Source organism: Lepidothrix coronata, unplaced genomic scaffold (assembly GCF_001604755.1).
Source record: "Lepidothrix coronata isolate B3197 unplaced genomic scaffold, Lepidothrix_coronata-1.0 Scaffold107, whole genome shotgun sequence".
NCBI lineage: Eukaryota > Metazoa > Chordata > Aves > Passeriformes > Pipridae > Lepidothrix > Lepidothrix coronata.
The window spans coordinates 4,530,728-4,548,998 of NW_016690287.1; the positions used below are offsets into that span (position 1 = coordinate 4,530,728).

General features: G+C 46.1%; 1 protein-coding gene across 3 annotated transcripts in view; it reads right to left on the minus strand.

The window, feature by feature from the left end:
- Positions 1 to 18,120, minus strand: part of ARHGEF5 (Rho guanine nucleotide exchange factor 5) — a 35,733-nt gene extending 17,613 nt beyond the window's left edge. For all 3 annotated transcript variants that reach the window (XM_017823975.1, XM_017823976.1, XM_017823974.1), the window contains exon 1: positions 17,718 to 18,120. In XM_017823975.1, coding sequence (XP_017679464.1) covers positions 17,718 to 17,783 — 66 coding nt within the window. In that variant the 5' untranslated portion in view covers positions 17,784 to 18,120. The remainder of the gene's footprint in view (positions 1 to 17,717) is intronic.
- Positions 18,121 to 18,271: the final 151 nt, after the last annotated feature.

Here is an 18,271-nt window from a genome sequence, read left to right on the forward strand (position 1 = left end):
CAAAGGATACAGTGGAATTTCCCATCCAGTACTGCATTTGAAGTTCAGACATGACAAAGCAGTAGGGAATGTACACTTGGGATATGTCTGTGAAAAGAACGGAAGAATCTGATTCACCACTTTTATCTTTCTGCCTTCTACCTATGCCATGACCCACAATCCCTACCTGAAAAAACATGAGAAAGAGACAAACCCTCATGGAGGTTTCCCTTTTCTTCTACTTTTGGGACATATTCTCTAGTGTTCCAGCCTGTCTTCTCTATTCTCTATCTCCTGCTTATCAGAAATGGCCTACAGAGTGCTGCTTTGAGCTGCCTCCCATACACTGGGTCCCCTTGCACACATACCAGAGCTTGCAATTTAGCCCTAAAGGATCTGCTGCAATGTGCAGCCACAGCCAGGCTTCCCCCTGAATAAAGCTTCAGTGTTCTCCTCCTTCACCCTATCTTAGAAGTGTTGAAGTTTCCAGACACAAATCCATAGTTCTGCATCTTTTGGTCAGAGAAACCATTCCACATTTCTTCAGGTAAAAGCCTGACAGCTGTTTAGTGACCAAAAAAAAGCCCCAACGCCTGGCTCTGCTATTCACAAAGCTCAGGCAAAAAAAAGGTTCTCATTCTTCCTCAAAACAGACAACCAAATCTGTATACTTTCTCACTCTCTGGCATTCCTAATTTCCATAAGTTTTAAGACTAACATTTTTGTCCAGAGTTTCACCTGCTGTTGTGGAGGGAGGGGGAATGTGTAACAATTTTAACTTGGGAGACTCAGAGATAAAGGAAATTCTCTGCATTGAAAGAGAAATCTTTGAGATCAATGGTGATTTCCTTGTGCTAGAGTGGCTCTGTAGTCACAAGTAACAACCTCTGATCCCGCACAGAAAGTAAAAGCAGTAAGGGCATAATTACATCTGAACTAATTGTCCCAGTTAGCTCCATGGCCAGGGCACGCCTGGCCTGAAAGCTGGTTTAGCTTCTATTTTCCCTTACGTCAAGTGAAACAAAACATCTGCTCTGAAAGCAATGAGCACGTGCTCTGGAGACAGAACTGAAGCATTAGATACACCTTAATCACAGGGACTGTCATCACAGAATCATAAAATGGCTTGGATTGGAAGGGACCTTAAGGATGATTGCTTTCCAACCCCCCTGCCATGGGCAGGGACACCTTCCACTATCCCAGGTTGCTCAGAGCCCCATCCAACCTGGCTTTGAACATACCCAGGGATGGGGCAGCCACAGCTTCTCTGGGCAACCTGTGCCAGGGCCTCCCCACCCTCACAGGGAACCATTTCTTCATAATAGCTAATCTAAATCTCTCCCTTTTTGGTTTAAAACCATTCCCCCTTGTCCTATCACTACCGACCCTGTAAAAAGTCACTCTCCTTCGTTTTTACAAGCCCCCTCAGGTACTGGAATGGGCTCTAAGGTCTCACCCAGAGCCTTCTCTTCTCCAGACTGAACAACCCCAACGCTTTAAAAAAAAAAAAAATTAGGAAAAAATTGAGTTAATTCATCAGTTAACTTTGTTCCTGAGTGTTTTTTCTCATGTAATCTTTAATTTTTGTTTATATTGAAAATACAGTCCTTCTTGCAAAACCAGGCCAAAACTGGGATGTTTCTGCAATTTGGATTTTCCCCTTCCAAGTGGTGAGTAGTTGTAAATAGTTATAATTTCAACAAACAGTATATTTCAAAGACATATGTCCATTCAGGAAGTTCCCACAGGGCTTCCACCACATCTTTCTGCTGTCAGCTGGTACTGAACTACTTGGGTGCTGCTAAACAGTCTTTTGAAACCCATGGGAAGCTGTAGGACAGTCAGGAAGAATCTCCAGCACAGACACAAGAGGGTTTGGCAGAGCACAGATAGCAGCAGGGTCATAAACTTGTGAACGACCACCTTGTCCAAGGTAGGATCAACTTTAATGTCCCCAACAGGTAAAATTAAATGTACCCCCTCCTTTAACAAAGGTTTCACAATGCCATCAGATCACTCTTGTGCTCCAATGCTCTCAGCATTCCTGGCTACCTCACCTGAGTCTCCCCTGCTTCACAACCAGAAAAGTACCACTTGTCACGCCTAACAGAGATAGTTTCCAAAAACGGATTCCCCAGGAGCAGGGAGACTGTTTAGGGATTCAGGTAGTCTTGGACACAAGCTGATGGCTAAGGAAGGTCTGCTACTACTAAAGACAGGATGGCTCATAAAGGCCTGAATAGTAAGACCCTCAAACTCAAGCCCACACTCTGTGAGGGGCAGAAGAAGTCTTGCTCACTCTGCTGATGTACACAACACCGAATATCCTCTTATTAAGCTTAAAAGCCCAGTTTCCACTTCCATGGCTCTGTTGCAAGGGATTTGGACAGGTGAAAGGACAAGTTTAAAGCTGCATTTGGAGCAGTTCCATGATAATACTGGGAGACAGGGTAGAGGGAGGTGCACAGCACATCAACACTGGAAGCTGCCAAGTGAGATTTGTCTCATCATATTACTGCCAGGTGTTTTGCACACCTCAGGGAGAGCAAGAGAGAAGCTTTGGAAAGTGAAGCAAGAGAAGGAGCAGGTAAACCTTCTGCAGAGACAGTGGGGGAGGAATTAAGCATCTAGTCAGGGAAACAGTTAAGCTCCTGCTTGAAGGCTGGGTGCACCATAGCGAAAGACACAGATGTCTGGAGTAAGGATTTCATGGAGATGGGAGAGGAAATAATAAAACAAGACTGACAGCACCTGCAGTCTATATACAAGAGCCCAGTAATTACCAGAAGAGAATGCCTACGGAGCTCTGCCATGTTATGCTCCTGCTGCAGTCAGCTCCATCAGAGGAGGGCCCAGGAGACCCCAGGGAGCTCAGCGAGCCATAGTAAACCTTCAATCAGCATTTTCAGTAGGGCCAATGACAGATAAGCATACATGAACCTATCTAGCAACTGCCAGCTTCTACCAGGCTACACGAGCTCTCACAGATACTTCACTGTTTCCACTTTTGGGGCTTTCTGATCTTTCACAGCTCTTTCTGGATGAGATGTTGAGCTTGCCATCATTCCCTCATGTGCTCTGCTTGTGAAATGAGGTGATCTGATGTGTCCTGTTGAGAAAAAGCCTCCCAAGAGGGCCTGGAAACCCCAGACTTCAGCTCACAGGCATCTAACCTGTGAGTGACACTGGGTGTACAAACCCACTGCAAGCTGGAATGACACGAGAGCAGCTGGCCACATGCCAGCATGAAAACAAAGGGGCAATGCTTGGCCCTACTGCAGTCAGAAGCACAAAATTTGAGAGGGGAAGGGTGCAGAGAGTGGCCAGGTAAGCAGAACAGAAGTGAAAGCAGGAGTGAACAAAGCAATTCCTGTGATGATGCACACATCAATCCACGGCTTTCCCAGATTACAAAAGGCACCATGAGTGTTGTACTTCCTTCCAGTGTGGGTTAATTCACCTGGACGGAGATGACAAACACTTCTGGTTTTAAATAGAAAGTATCTCACCTTCCCTCCCCCCTTCTCCAACAAACAAGAAAGGAGCAATAACAAGTGCTGTCATGCACAGACAAGCCCTGCAACCAGCCAGGAAACAAGGCTGCACACAAGTGGAGCCCTGAGATCCTCCTCCTCCAAAACCGGGGAGAGCCGTAGCTTTCCCTCTGCCACCCTCGGCCTCCTCGCGTGGTGCCGGGAGCCGCCCGGTCGCCCTCTGCCCCCACTCCCCATCCTGCTCCCCATCCTGCTCCCCTGCCGCAGGCACCAGGACAGCCCACACGCCCAGGCTGCTGCAAACACGCTCCCAGCACAGAAAATCCTGCCCTGTGACGCCGGGATGAAACTGCTCCGGCAGCCAGGGACGCTCCGCATCCGCTGGGCAGCTGCTCAGTGCATCCCGAGCTCTTCTCCATGGATCTCCTTTATTGCCTCAAGGCAGCAGTGAGCTTCTGTCCATGAGAAGGCCATTCACGACAACCTCTGGGCGGCGTGGGCAAGGACACTGATATTAAAACAAAGGCTTTCCCAAGTAGTCCATTGTTTGGGCATATCCTTGCTGGCACAGCCACAGCTTGGTGGGGAAATGCCAATGCCAGCTTTAAGTGCTGCAGCTGAGGTGGGAAAGAGCTCCATGTTGGCTCTAACAGCCACCCAAAGTGCAAAAAGGCCGCCCTGAGCCTCTTCCTGCTGTTTCAGCTTAGCTTAACCATCTCCTTCATGCAGTTCATGTACACTTTAAAAGGAGTTGAAAGAGGGGAGATACTAGGAACAAATTTTTTACTGTGAGGATGGTGAGGCATAGGAACAGGCTGCCGGGGGAGGCTGTGGATGACCCATTCCTGGAAGTGCTCAAGGCCAGGTTGGATGAGGGTCTGAGCAACCTGGTCTAGTGGGAGGTGACCCTACCCATGTCAGGGGGATTGGAACTAGGTGATACTTTAAGGTCCCTTCCAACCACTTAACATTCTATGATTCTATGAGTTGGATCACTGGGGAGCAGCTCAGAGTCAGCCTGTCTCCTACAAAATCCAGAGTTCAGTGTGCAGGAGAGCACCCTCTCCCAGGAGGCCATGCATTATTTCAGTTTGGTGAGAAACCCAGAAAAGGGGTCGGAGCAACTGCGCTGAGACAAAACTTGCCACAAGCCTGAATTTTTATTTTGACACAGCTACTCTGGCCATGTTTAGGCCAGGTTTCTCAGCTGGATGTTTCCTCCATATGAGAGATGCCCTCTGCAAAGAAACAGTGCCCGGTCTTCACGCACCACCCTGGGCTGTTCTATCACTGTACAACCCATCGAGGGAGGTGAAGGAGTGGGGTCAAAACTCTTGAGCTCAGGAAGAGATTACACAGGGCACTGGAGATAAGAATGAAGGAGGGAAATAATGTTACATGGAGTCAGCTTTGGACTGCAGAAGGACTCTGGAGAGCAGAAGGAGCTTGCTAAAGGAAAGGATGTATAGAGTAAGAAAGGCAATCTAAAAGGCATGTGCCCAAATAATGTAGTCTTCTACTGTAGAACCAGGAGCTGCCTCAAGTGTCTTAGGCAGGAAAGAACAAAACAAACCTGCTAATAGCACCCAGTCTCCTGGAAAATGCATCTGAGCTGCTACTGAAGCTTGAGGAAAGCAAATGAGACCTCCTGGTCACATCAGTGCAGTTTGCCCGAGTTTTAACACACCCAGTAGCATCTCACCAGCTTTCACTCAAGATACACTGAGCCTATTTATTATCTAATGACTCACTAATTGGGGGAAAAAAATTAAGGATAACTTTTCTACATTTAAGTAAATTAATGCTAACAAAAAAAAAAGTCAAAGAAACTCATTTTGGGTAGAACAAAATTTCACCTTGGAAATTGCTACTGAACATCTGGCAAACAGCGAGTGAAGAACGTGGCTTGGATTGCACATTGCACTTCCCAGACATGCAATAAAAGTGACTCATTCTTAAGATAAAATGGGGTGACCTGTATAGCAAAAAACCCAGTTCACTCTAAGCAGAGCTTAAGTTTATATTCATAGAAGTAATAAGTGAGTCTTGATATTCTGCAGTAGTCTTCTAGATATTCTACATACTTTCTAGTACGAGAGTAAACAAGAACAGTGTATGGTTCTCACTCCTTGAGCTTGGTAGAAAGACTACTGACACCACTAGGTGGATAGCACAATTCCCACAGGGAAAGCAATGTACTGAGTCACTGCAAGTTGCTCCGTGCAGGTCTCTCTACAAACCCTGGGGACGGAGAGACAACTGACAGAAACATCTGGGGCACAAAAGGACTTCCCAAATAACTTTCCTACTTTTTTATGCAGTTGTGGGTGCCAGCAACATGCTGTACACATTCCTAGATGGCATGTTTGCTACAAAGTCGAGGAGTTCCTAGTTCCTCTCTGAGCAGAATGATTCAGGACCTGCATGAGAGAGACTCTCCAGTCAGAAGCAGAAATCTCACAGTCTCTCACTACGCTACAGAAGCATGAGCCAGAATCCCACGCTGCTGTTTTTGAGTCTCAGATTAAAGAATGCTAATGTTTGCACCAAACCATTTTGACAGATGCAAATGCCATTAAAACATCAAAGGACTTGGAAACGCACTTGAAAGCCTGGCCTTGCCCAGACTGCACAGTGGAACCATTGCTGAGCACAGCTGTTGTCACGTTACCTGTACCCATCCCGAGCACAGGGAACCTACAGATAACGAGGGACAATATTCAGCAAACTGAACTGGGACAAACTGTCCTCCCTTGCACAGAGGGCCTCTGAAGTTACCCACCTGATTTTCTTGGCAAACACGTAATATAACCTCTTTCACAGCCAACCTTGGAAACAGTAAGATTTCTGGTAGCTGTCAGAGCCCCACAGGACAGATGATAAAGCTGCAGATGATGCAACCAAAAAAATTCCTAAAATACCCACAAAACTGCACTCGTATATCATACCATGCTGGTGACAGCACACTGTCATCAGCCATAACAGCAGAAGAACCTGTGCCATGGCTTCAATATTGTACTATCAACTGGAGAGAACAGTAAAAAAAAAGAATGATGTCAGCATACCAAGAGATAGCAACAACAACAAAATCACACACATATTTGTCCTCATATGTGCCTTCAGAATGCATCTTTTTAGCCTTAGCTGAACACCCCATAGTGTTTTTAATTATGACTCCAGTAACGAGGTTTTAAAAAAGTTATGCTATTTGTATCATAATCAAAAATACCTGGCAATACTGCAACAGTGATGCAGCTTTGTACTGAAAACTGCAGCTAAAGTAGAGAAAAAGAAGTCCATTCAAAAAGGATGTAGGGATGTGTGTGGGGAAAACAGATTTTGGTACAACCCTCCCCTAACCCAGCTTTTCAGGGAACAAACCATTCTTTCTTGGAAGTTTAATTGGGGCCCTCAGATCGAAGAAGCTACGAGCACAATGGGACAAATTTGCTATTGGAAGCAAAAAGTATTAGATATAAATAAAATGTTTTAAGCAATGTAAATGTGGGAAAGCACCAGAGGGGACCCCTTCCCTCTCCCCCGTGGAAAAATAGCTTCACACACCCAAAGCCACAGGAATTGTGTGGGTGCTGAATAGGAAGGTACTAATGCAAACACAAGGAAAACTTGTTGTTACTCACGGTCCAACACTTGCATGGCCAACTAGCATAGATTTATTGTGCACATCCCAATATTTTCCGTTTTTCATATAGTCCCTCTCCCTGGAATCATGTGGTTATGTGAGAATTTTGGCTTACAATTCAGAAAAATTGATGTATGGCCTTTAAGGGGTGAGGAACAGGCTTGAAAAACTAAATATGATTCAAAAATTAGACCTCGCTGTCTAGGTTTATCTTAATTTTTAATGTTAAGCCTGAATTTGTGACTAAGGAGAGGAGGGGCAACTCCTCCCTTCCCTCTCTGCCTTATCCCGGGTTCTCAGCAGTTTGAACTGATGACAGTGCAGAGTATTTAGGCTTGATGCAGTGAGCTACATGAGCTACCAGAAACTAAAAAACTAGCAGCAAAATATACTGTGATGTAACTGGGTTAACAAAGATGAATAATTGAATTTGGCAGGCCCAATTTAGGTATTTGCAGATATTCTGCAAAGTCCATTTGTTTATGCTCCACTCTGTAAAAAAAAAAAAAAAATAGAGCTCCTTCACCTCCTTCTACTGCTGACTGTAGAAATTATCCAACACCACCTGGAATCAGGTATTAATAAATTTTCATTAAGTCTTGATGTGGCACTCTAAAATCCAGAACAGACTAACTTACTATGCCATCATCTCCCTCATGCCAGTGCACATGTGAGCCATCCCAGGGAGTTGTCTAGGCAAAAAAACAACTCAGGAGCAGAGTGACGTGAGCAGCATAAAGGTGTGACACAGGAGAAAAAAATAAATAAATAAAAGTAAACATGACAGCTCCCTGCAGTAGCTGCATATAGAATCATAGAACGGCCTGGACTGGAAGGGACATTAAAGATCACCTCGTTCCAACCCCCCTGCCATGGGCAGGGACACCTTCCACTAGACCAGGTTGCTCAGAGCCCCATCCAACCTGGCCTGGAACACTTCCAGGGATGGGGCAGCTTCTCTGGGAAACCTGTGCCAGGGCCTCACCATCCTCACAGGGAAGAATTTCTTCCTAATATCCAATCTAAACCTACTTTCTGTCACTTTGAAGCCATTGCCCCTTGTTCTGTCACTCCAGGCCTTTGTAAATAGTCTCTTTCTATCTTTCTTGTAGCCCCTTCAGGTACTGGAAGGGCACAATTAGGTCACCCTGAAGCCTTTTATTTTCCGGCTGAACAATCCTAACTCTCTCAGCCTTTCCTCACAGCAGAGCTGCTCCATCCCTCTGATCATCTTGGTGTCCCTCCTCTGGACTTGCTCCAACAGCTCCATGTCCTTCCTGTGCTGGGGACCCTGGAGCAGATGTACAACCTGTGGCAACAACTGCAAGGAGTGGACAAGAACTGGGGGCTGGGCAACGCGTTGGCAAGCAGGGAAGCAGAAACCTGGACTTGGACCTAAGTTATGGTGAAACCACACCCAGGATCTGCAAGTAAGTCCCTGACACTCTAGCGTGGGTGTCTCTCCACATGTGACTGCCAAGCACCTCAGTCACAGGAGCAGATGCTCCCTCAGCAGCCCACACAGAACAGGAGCGGCACAGGAGGGAAATTCTACACTCCTGTCCCTCTGCTGGAAACACATCTGCTCCCCTTCCAGCTGAGAAGGGGGCACTAGGGGAAGCAGGATATTCAAACTGGATTTACAAACATTTCCAAAGCCATTATTTTTATGGTTTAATGTTTCCTTGTCTCGTTATTGCCATTGACTCTATCATTCCCATGAACCCAAAGACAGCCTTCTCTCTTCAGCAAAGGACTGGGTCTCAGAGGATGTTCCATGGCAGACAGCCCCTGTGAACAACTCTGAAAACAAGTAGCAACATGAAGGAGATCCTAGGGAAAGCCCTGGAAACCTCCTGAAACCCTCTGCAAAGTCTAACATGGAAACACTCCAAATGGAAGGGGAGGGGAAGACATTCTTATGACCTTGTCTTTCAGAATGAGCTGTGAAAAGATGTATAAATCAGGGGTTTAAATGGTGTAACTGATATACATCAATCTTATGAAATGATTTTTATAACTAGCTTCACCAATTACCACTACCTTATTTCAAAGTTTATAGAAGTAATTACAGCTCAGAGATGTTGTAGTTAAGATTTAGCTTTAGTTTCTAATACTGTAATTAACAGAACATATTATAAATTTAAAAAAAAAAAAGTAGAGCCCTACAGGTACAATCTTAAAAAGAATTTAGAAATTGCACACACAGATCAACAATACTGATATTCTCTATTTCAGCAATATTTTCCCTTATTTGTCAATGGGCAAAAATTTTGCCCTCATACTTTCACGTGCAGTGAAAGTGCACTTTCACCTCCGAGTCTGGATTAATTTAAAGGATTGATTTTATACCAGCTTAGAAACATCACTAGCATTTCTATGATGCACTAATTACAAACTTTTTCCCATTCTAATAATTAAATGAGTTTCAACGCACAAGGAACAATTACAGATATTTTATTCCTTCCTCCCTCCATTTTCATTTTTCTGCATATGAATTAGTGGGCAAAGTGTGCTTCCCACCACCACTCTTCAAGATTTCCTAAAATAGTACTCTTTGATGGCTCCATGGCTCTTCAGATATTAGGTGAGCAATTACAATCCTGAGATTGCCCTTTGGGAGTCTTTGAAGACATCGACTCTGACTCTCCTTGACTGGCCTACGGCTTCCTTTTCCTCAACCCTGTGGCATGTAAAACCACCTCTCTCTTTCCCCTCCCAGGTCCAACCCTATCAGATGGCGACACAGAGGAGTAAAATAAGGTTTGTGGGCCTCAAATTCACCTCGTGACTTCAGTGAGAAATTAGAACATGAGGCAACTTAACTCCTAACAGTCACTGTGACTAATAGTGGAAAACCGACCTGATACAATTTCCTTTACCTCTTTTATGGCACGGTCACAAACAGCTCCAGCTAAGGAATGCAAAGTCCTTGGTGCCCTCGCGTCCACCAGCCCACGCAAGCGTGCATCCTATATTCTAATTGGACTGCTGCATACCTTAGCATCCATGAGAGACTTCCCCTGGGAAGCTACAGGCACCAGGTAAATGAAACCCAAGACTCAGCTCATTCTTTTTCCCATTACCTGCAACAGGCTTTGATCAGCAGGGCATAAATAAACACATAAACATCCCATGTCTCCCAAGGTCAACGAGATGCAGTGGAGTTCCTCCAGCTCAGCCTCACAGGTGGCTCTCAGTTGTATCTTCTGACACTACCCAAACTCACGTGAAAAAGTTTATCAGGCTTGGCACAGTGGGCAAAACGCTTGAAAAAAAAATCACTGGATGTAACAGCAAAGAGCACGATGTGGTGTGACCACTGTAGTTTGAGAAAAATCAGAGCACCAGAGGGGCTTGAAGAGGGAAAGGTTGGGAGTGTCAGTGGACCATGCCCAAGAAGGAGGGAAGAGTCAGAGCTCTCCTTTCTAGAGTCCTCTACCTAAACACCTTCCTGTCTGGAAAACGGGCCTTAAATCTCACTTCTGCCACTGATACACTCAAGGAACTCAACTTTCAGCACAAATATTATCTGCCTGTTACTGAATCCAGCATCTCTCCTCTTCCAGGTGTGCCAGGGAAGGTGAAATTACAGCTCTGCCTGCAGCAGGACATACAGCATTGCTGCTTTTGGTGCACACACGGGCAACACCTCAGCACTCTGAACTTTTGGCTATTCCTGCTCTATCAGCACTAACCTTCACAGGAGGTGACAAGGATGCATCCTGCCATTTTAAGTCTTGCCTCTACCAACAGCTACAGGTTATGAGCAGTTAAACATTGGTGCAGCCACTAGAAATTTCAAGCCAGTGGGTCCACAAAGGGTAACTGTTATCATCAATAACATAATCCAGGCTGAAAGGGGAACGCACACGTTATAATATTAGAAGCTCTCCTTCCTTCAATTCCCCGCTGCAGTCATTTATTAAAGGAAGATCTACAGAGGGTTTATATTGTAACTGCTTTTTGGGGTTTCTTAAGGCAACCAAGAACTATGCCTTCATCCCCAGACCTTATCTAGCAGAATCACCAGTTCCTAATTCTGGCAGTTTCCAGCAGTTTCTGCCCGTCTGAGGGTCATCTGTGCAGCTGAGGTAATTCTAACCCCTCCTACCTCACAGCCATACTCTGAGGATTAGTCAGGGAGTGGCTGCTCAGTGTACTGAATATGCAAAGCCCTGTTATAAACTCTGTATCTGATTGCAGCCATAAGCAAAGTCTTATTTAAGCAATCCCTTCACCAACAAAAATATATCGACTGCTCACTCTGTTCCTTGCTCCTGTGTCTTTTGCCTCCAAGCGCTTCAAGATAACAAGACAGGTACTAGGATATTTTCCTTTTTCTGCTGTAAAGTTGTTTACTACAAACAACAGACACCTTTTTCACATAGTAATTAGTTTTTTGGCTCATTCTGGGTCAGTGTTACTCTGGTATCACACTTGTTGTAGTGTGGGGGTCTCACTGCTCAGTCAAAGAAAGCTCCCACCCCCATAAACTCTCACACGTCAGATATTCACAGCTGTCTTTTCTCACTGTGTCCACATTCAGGTGAGACCCTTTCTCCAATTCCATCAATTTTATGAATTTAGGACATACAGCATCAGACATTTCTTGCTTCCTCTAAGCACAAAACTATCTGCTGTTCAAAACCATGGTTTTGCACATTTACCTCAACACTTCTGTATTCGTCTCCTGCATCTGTGAGTACTTTTTTCCCCTTTAAATGCACTTTGTTCCCTCTTTCAAGTGGTCACAACCAAACTTTGTACAATGCCATCTTTCAAATTAATTTTTCAAAGGCAACTTTCTAGTGAAACATAATACACTTTAGGATAGATTTTCTTCTTGAGAGTTTTAATCATGCCAGGTTTCATCTTGCACACAATTCAGCATATCTCGCCTTTTCTTTTAAAGTCATTTTGCTATGACTATCAGAGTCAGAGTCAATCCATTTTTCCCCTTTTACCCTCTGTTTTCAAGCCTTTGATATCACTGCTATTACACACTCAGCAGCTGAATAGGTAAAAATGATGCTGGTATGGAATGAAAGAAAAATGTCTGTGGGTATATCTGATAACACCCACTGGGCAACTCAGCTGTCGTGACTTTTCTATACATGCAGACACCATTTTTAGCTGCCTTTTAAGGCCCTGACCCTCCCTTGTGACTGGTCAGAGCACACACTACAATCACATAACTTGCATGCCTGGCCTTGCTCTTCCAGGATAAGGCAAATTTCATTGCTCCAGCATACGTCCAAATTGCTCATCTCTGCACCTCTCCAAAATGAAACAGCTCAGTTTGCTCATTGTGCAGGGGCAGGAAGACAAAGTGAACTGTAGAAGCAACATCAGAGGAAGACTGACTTCCCAGATGGCACCAAAACAGGCAGTGTTCACCCTGTGCCTACAAGGAACACCTTAGAGCTTCCCTTTCAGTCTCCCCCACGTGCACTTACAGCACATCCCCTCCTCCCAGCTTTGCCCAGGGATGAGGAAGAGTGCAGTAATGTATTTCCCATGCTTCCACACAGCACCAGTTGTTACTAAGAAATTACTGGATGACTTGAGAGGTAAACCCATCTTCCCCAGCCACTTGCACATGTAAGAAAACACACCACAACCCATAGTTTGCTATAAAAATAGGGACAGTCCCACTTCCCTTTGCCTGTCTTTCCCCACAGCATCCTCTCTCTGCCTCAGGGTTTGTCACAGCACAAAGTCTTGACAGGGTGGTGTGTTGCACTGCAGCATTCCCAGTGCTACCCCCACCGCCCATCCTGAGCTTCTGCTTGCCTGGAATATGCCTTTCCAGGAGAAAACATCTTTCCCAGGAGTTGGACTTCAATGATCCTTGCAGGTCCCCGTGGATCCCAACTCAGGATATTCTATGGGGAAGGGCAGAGAAGGGAGAGAGAAGTACACCATTTTAAAAACACCCACAAGATCTATCAGCTGTATTGCACCCAGACTCCAGCCTGAAATATCTCCATGTGCAAGGTGAGTCACAGAAAAAGAGGGATGCAGAGAAGCAACAAACATCGAGAAGAGTTATTTGAGCCATCTGAAATACCAACAATCAGGACCAAATCCTCACTGTTCTAAATACTGTGCATTGAGACACTGTCCCTGTCCTGCAGAGCTGGCAGCATACTCAGAACATCTCTTCTCCTATAAATCCAGCCACAGTGGGAAAACAGATACATACAGCACCTTCTCAACTTCACTATCAATCTGGCTCACCTGTAAAACCAGACAGTGATCTCAGAGTACCTCAGAGAGGAGATGAACTCAAACGTTGCAGCCAGATTACAATTCATAGGTCTGCAGTTATCCTTGGATGCCTGCACTATGGAACACCTACAGCAGAATTTCCGCATCTAAACTCAGGCTTAGTCCATGCCAAAAGGATTTTGGCTGGAGTCCAGGCCCAGCTACAGCATCAGAGCTTTGCTAGACACGGGTACGGCTGCGGCACCCTTCCTTCTGTAAAATGGGCTATACCAGCAAGTCTTACCCATGTACTTTACCAAGTCTCCACCAGTTCCTCCTCACAGGACAGGAATCTGTAGTGAAGATATAAGGGTCCAGTTAAGATTTAGTCTATTCAAAGTCTATTTGTAGGCACTTTTGATCCTTACACTCACAAATTTTTTGTGAGTGTAAGGCACACATACCGTACAACTTACACATCCTTACTTTTTGTAGCTGCCCAGCAAGACTGCGAGCAAAGCATCTTCTTCTCCTCCCCACTAGTGGCATATGTGTTAGTTTAACACTGCTCTGGGCATCTGTTTCTATTATTGACTACGAAAGTGTAGCCATGGCAGCCACGCCGTGGCAGCTGTGAACAAGGACCATATCCAACTGGTTACGGGTCTGCTTGTATCCCAAGTGTCCCCTGATTATCCCTGGGCTCCTACAATCTGAACACATTGTGCCCTAATATGACCAAGATCTTAGTCCCCTCCCCTCCAGAGGGTTGTATTTGGATTTACAAACTCTACTGCTGGATTTATCGAAGCAGGAGCCGTTCCTCACCTCTCCTCCAGCCACACCCTGTGCAAGGCTGCGTCTGCTCACCAGTGTCCAACTCTGCTCTGCCCATGGGTGGCACATGCAGGGGGCCACCAAGCTTGTGGATCCCACTGAGCACCACCTCAGCCTGATCCAGGTAAAGATTTGGGAATTTTTGTGTACGATCAGTGGCAGGAACTAAATGTACTCTGAGCACCAGTGAGGCCATGGGCAGTGGACCTCACACACTGAGGCCCCTGCCTGCAGATGGATGTTCAATTTGAGGTTACAGAGAGGTGGTTTGACGTTTAAATGTCACACACTTCTGTGTGACAATGCAAATAGGGTATGTTTTCAGGAAGCAAATTTATGGCCAACTCTGCCTTAATGCAGTATTTTCTGAGCAGCAGGTTCATGTGTTCCTCCCATCTCAGTTCACTCCTTGTGTACCATCCAATTACAGTTTCTACAGTCACTCCTCCTCAAACTCTCCTAGCATCAGAACACCCTCTATTTTGTATATATTTACATATGTATGTCTGTTTATCTACGTATATTTGTACACATGTCATGGTAATCACCTTCCTTCCCCCTTCTAAACTTTTCCCACTATCAAAACCAATAGTCCTCCCCTTGACCTTGCCCCAAACTTGTACTGAAGTCATGGGAATTTCTGCTTTGACTTCATCTCACTTTTAATCCAAGCCCCAAACCATGAGCTCAAAACAAGCCTCCACCACAGGCTCAGTTCCTCATCCCCTGCAGTGCTCTGCATGGCATTTGAAGGAATGGTGTTCAAAAGAAGAGATGGGGAATGGATTTTGTCTCAGCAAACTAATCCCACTGTGACAGCAAGAAAGTTGGACTCACTTGTTAATGGAAGAGACAAGATTAATGAAGCTTTCCCAAAAGGGCACCCCACCTTGCTCAGCACTGAACACCACCAAGAACCTCATATCTAGAATGCATGAATGCTTTTCTGCACTGATGAGCCCGTCATAGGTACCAGTGCGTCACAGACAAGGCACAGACCTTCTTTTTCCTACGTTAGATGCTCTTTCCCACACACAAAATCAAACTGCGACACATGCTTCTTGACCAAAGACATAAATGCAGCTGACCTAAATCCAGTACTGGCTAAACCCAGTTCTCCCAAGTCACGCAACAGAGTTAACCTTCACTACTGAGTAAATCAGGGCAGCTACTCTCACACATCTGCTGCAAAGGGGAGGTGAAAAAACACATTAGCTTCTATCAAGATTTAAGGTAAGGTGTGCTTGTGACAACTCCTGTATCTTAAGCCTTAGTTTCACACACTCTTCAGTGCTAAAAGGAGTTCCATCCTTTGCCCTTCTCATTCCCACCCCCACACTGCCCTGTCTCTCCTGGTGGTACAGGTGTATGTGTGGTCTCACAACAAACTGGAGCAGGGAACCAGCATGGATGACAGCAGGTAGTCATGACAACTTCTTTCAACAGCAGTGCCAGATGAGAGGATTTGTGTAACCACAGCCTGTTTATCTCAGCACAAAAACGTAGGAGCTAAACGTGTGTTTCCCTCTGGCATCTAATCCAGCACAGGCAGGGGGGTTGCTGTTGAAAGAGGTGGTCCCTCTCCATGTTTCTCATGCTACACTTTCGCAGCAATCCTAGTACTGTCTGGCCACAAGACAACCTGATCCCACTTCCAGATCCAAAAGTCATATTTTTTATTTTGGAAGGGGGTTAATTTTCAGTTGGAGCAGGATCCCCACGGAGCCCGGGCCCGGGCGCACGGATGGAGGGGCGGCTGCCCCGCGGGGCTGGGGACTGATTTGAGGCCTCTTGGTCACTAGATCCGGTCCAAGAGAAGCAGCAGGAGTTTGCAATCAGGACTGAGTGAGAACTGGATCATTCCTTGAACAGCAGCCTGTTGTCATGCTGGATTACTCATCACGTGAAGGCAAACTCCAAGCAATATGAGTTATTCAATCACATTTCTCTGAAGTCCTGTCCACACACTCAGCCACTGATCACCCAGGCTCCACCTCCATGACTGCCTCTTCCCAAAAGGAAGAGCTGAACACAGCTAACAGGCCATCTTTCTGCTGGAACGTGTCATCCTGGCAGCAGAAGGCTCTGTAATCTGACACGAAAACTTGTAGCAAGACTTTGTGGCCGGAACAGATTGAGATAAGAAATTAGTGAGGGCAATGAGCCATTGGAATAATTTACCTGGGGAACTAGTGCAGTCTCTCGCTTGATATCTTGAAATCAAGACTGGCTACTTTTCTAGTAGAATTCTGGATTCGATGCAGTGATAACCAGCTGGGAATGTAAATACCTGCCAGGGGTCAGGTTAAGGCATCTGCCCCCAAATGGCTGATGATACAAACGTCAACTGTGTGATCACCTCATGAAGGAGAGAAATCATTCCTCTCTGTACAGCCCAAGTGCCAAAACAGTAGAGCACAGCTACATTTGCACTGAAGTCACTGCTAAGTACTTCATTAAAAGATTCGGCTGGAGTTCAGTGAGGAGCTGCAAAGGAATTGCAAAACTTCCCAGGCATGACTACTGAAATAAACTAGCTATGGATAATTTAGCTAAACAGTAACTAAGTAAACAACATCAAGCTGGAAAGATACCAGATGACAGAAAGCACAGTAACTCTTAGAATCAAACATCCTTGGAACAAAATGTGATTCCAATTACGAATTTGAAATCCCTTGCGGGCTGTTTCTTCAATTTTGCCTGGAATAACCACTGAGACTGAACATAATTTACATGAATACAAACTAATTAAATAAAACAGCCCACTTTAAACCAGACTCCAAAGTAGATTACATTAAAAAGAAGAAAAAAATTAGAAAAAAAATCAAAAACTATAACGTAATTTGGCTCTTTCCTGCTAGACAGCACTTGAAACAAGTGAACCGTAAGAAAGGATAAGACTCAACAGAACAAGAGTAAGAACATCCCTCTAAAGTCAGCAAGATGAAATAAAAAAAAAAATAGGCCGGGGGAACAGACTCTTACTGGCAAAATCTATCAGGATGCACAAGAGGTTCCCAGAGGAAGTATTTGTGTCCCACTATTTCAGACAGCAGGAACACTGACCTCAGGCCCAGCTGTCACTAGGGCCTAGACCACATAACCCCCCTGAGATCTACCCAGACCGCTGGGCTGCTGTACAGGCAGGACAGGAGCTGCTCCCAACATTAACAAAAAATTAAGAAGAATTCAGATATGGTACAACTTCAACTCTGATTTACAGATACTTCCTGCTCACCCAATTCAGGCACAGTTCTGAAATCTGGGTCACTCATACATTATTCCTCCAAAACAAGCCACCTCCCCCCTGTGCAACCCCTTTAAAGGACTCTGCCCTTATCCAAGCCATCTCCAAGTCATTTAGGTTATGAGGAACTCCAGAACACCAGAGAATCAGGTCACAAAACTTCCAACAACACGTTACAGATGTGGCTTGGTCCAAGAAGAACAGGCTTCTCAAGGAGAAGCCAACAGCATCCACGTCCAGTCTGCAACAAGTCAACACCAATGAGCTGAGCTCAGATCTCCTCCTCTGACCCTGTAATCCCTACCAGGTTTGATCCAGGTTTTGGCCAACATCTGGGAATACACGAAGCATCAAGCGCGAGGACAAACATGGGTGGTGGAAGCAGGACGGGTCAGGAGAGAGCCGTGGGAGCTCGGAATCCCCCGCAGCAGGTTGTTTGGGGCGCTGGGGTTGCCATCGGAGGTGCTGCGGTGGCCGGGACTGCTGGAAGGAGACAGGAAGCGAGCAGCGGGCAGGGATCTCGCCTCGCGTTCCTCTGCCTTCCCTCCGTGACAGGCCGTAAAAGTCACGAGGCGAGGAGGAAAAACAACGAAGTGTCCAGAGTTCAGCCTCGCGGCTCCCGGGCCGCGGCTCCCGGCGGGAGCTGGAAAACCCAAGCGAGCACACCGTGGGATCTCGCTCCTGCGTGGGAGGCACCACCATTTCTGCGGGAAGAGGCTCGGGCTGCTTGGCAGCCGAGCCTGGGACCGGGCCTGCGCTGCGGGCCCTCCCCGCTGCCGGCGGCGGGCGGGGGGGCGGCGGGGCGGGCGCTGCCGTCGGGGCGCGGAGCCCCCGCGGAGGATGCGGGACCCCCGCGCG